The sequence below is a fragment of the Geospiza fortis genome, unplaced genomic scaffold (assembly GCF_000277835.1).
Source record: "Geospiza fortis unplaced genomic scaffold, GeoFor_1.0 scaffold2315, whole genome shotgun sequence".
Lineage (NCBI taxonomy): Eukaryota > Metazoa > Chordata > Aves > Passeriformes > Thraupidae > Geospiza > Geospiza fortis.
The window spans coordinates 1-829 of record NW_005054980.1 but is presented as its reverse complement, the minus strand read 5'-3'; the positions used below and the strand labels follow the sequence as shown (position 1 = coordinate 829).

The window sequence follows — 829 nt, the reverse complement described above, 5'->3', positions numbered from 1 at the left end:
AGCCAAACTGGGCAAAGGCAGCTACTTCACGATACTGAGCCAATTCCAGCTTCATGGTACCTGCCACCTATAACACAAGATACAGATGAGACTGAGTTTGATCAAAGGTATCTAGGAGTTTGCAGGTTATCTTCAGATGACAGTTGTCACAAGTCAGCTTTACTTTCTATCCCAGAAAAGTGAATCTCAAGATTCTGACAGATGATTATTTGCATTTCTAAATATCCCACTTTTTAATATAAGCATGCCTCCCTAAAACAGTAACCACTGATATTAAACCTCTAATTCCATATATGGACTAAAAGCACAGGGTTAAGAGAGCATTCTCTATTTCTAGTTAGATCAGTACCCAGCTCAGCATACAGAAACATAATCCTACATCTTTATGCAGATACTATTTTCCTTTCTCCCCCACCTCATTTAACAAGTAATGAAAATATCAAAGAGATCCCCAAAGTTTGTTCTTTTATAGTTTCATAACACTAAGGAATCCAAAGCTTTATCCCCTCTCTAGTCACAGTTCTTTAGAGTGAAATGGGTTGGAAGGCCTACACACTACTCATCTCTAGCAAGAGAAGCAGTAGTTTCATGCTTACCTGCTTCATAGCCCTGGTCTGAGCAGCAGAGCCTACACGGGACACAGACAGACCAACATTGATGGCTGGACGGATACCTTTGTAGAACAACTCAGTTTCCAAGAAAATCTGTAAGAGAGAGAATTGTTTTATTATCTTGGTCAGAAGCCTGGAAGCCTCCTCAGAGACCTGGCAGTAAATAACAAAGATGTGCACTGGGATGTGAAGAAGTCCTACCTGTCCATCAGTGATGG

General features: G+C 40.7%; 1 protein-coding gene across 1 annotated transcript in view; it reads right to left on the bottom strand.

The window, feature by feature from the left end:
- The window catches only part of LOC102040475 (ATP synthase subunit alpha, mitochondrial-like), a gene marked incomplete at both ends in the record, with an annotated part of 1,270 nt that extends 446 nt beyond the window's left edge, over positions 1-824 (bottom strand). The window contains 3 exons of the mRNA XM_031065663.1: positions 3-67; positions 597-704; positions 813-824. Coding sequence (XP_030921523.1) covers positions 3-67; positions 597-704; positions 813-824 — 185 coding nt within the window. The remainder of the gene's footprint in view (positions 1-2; positions 68-596; positions 705-812) is intronic.
- Positions 825-829: the final 5 nt, after the last annotated feature.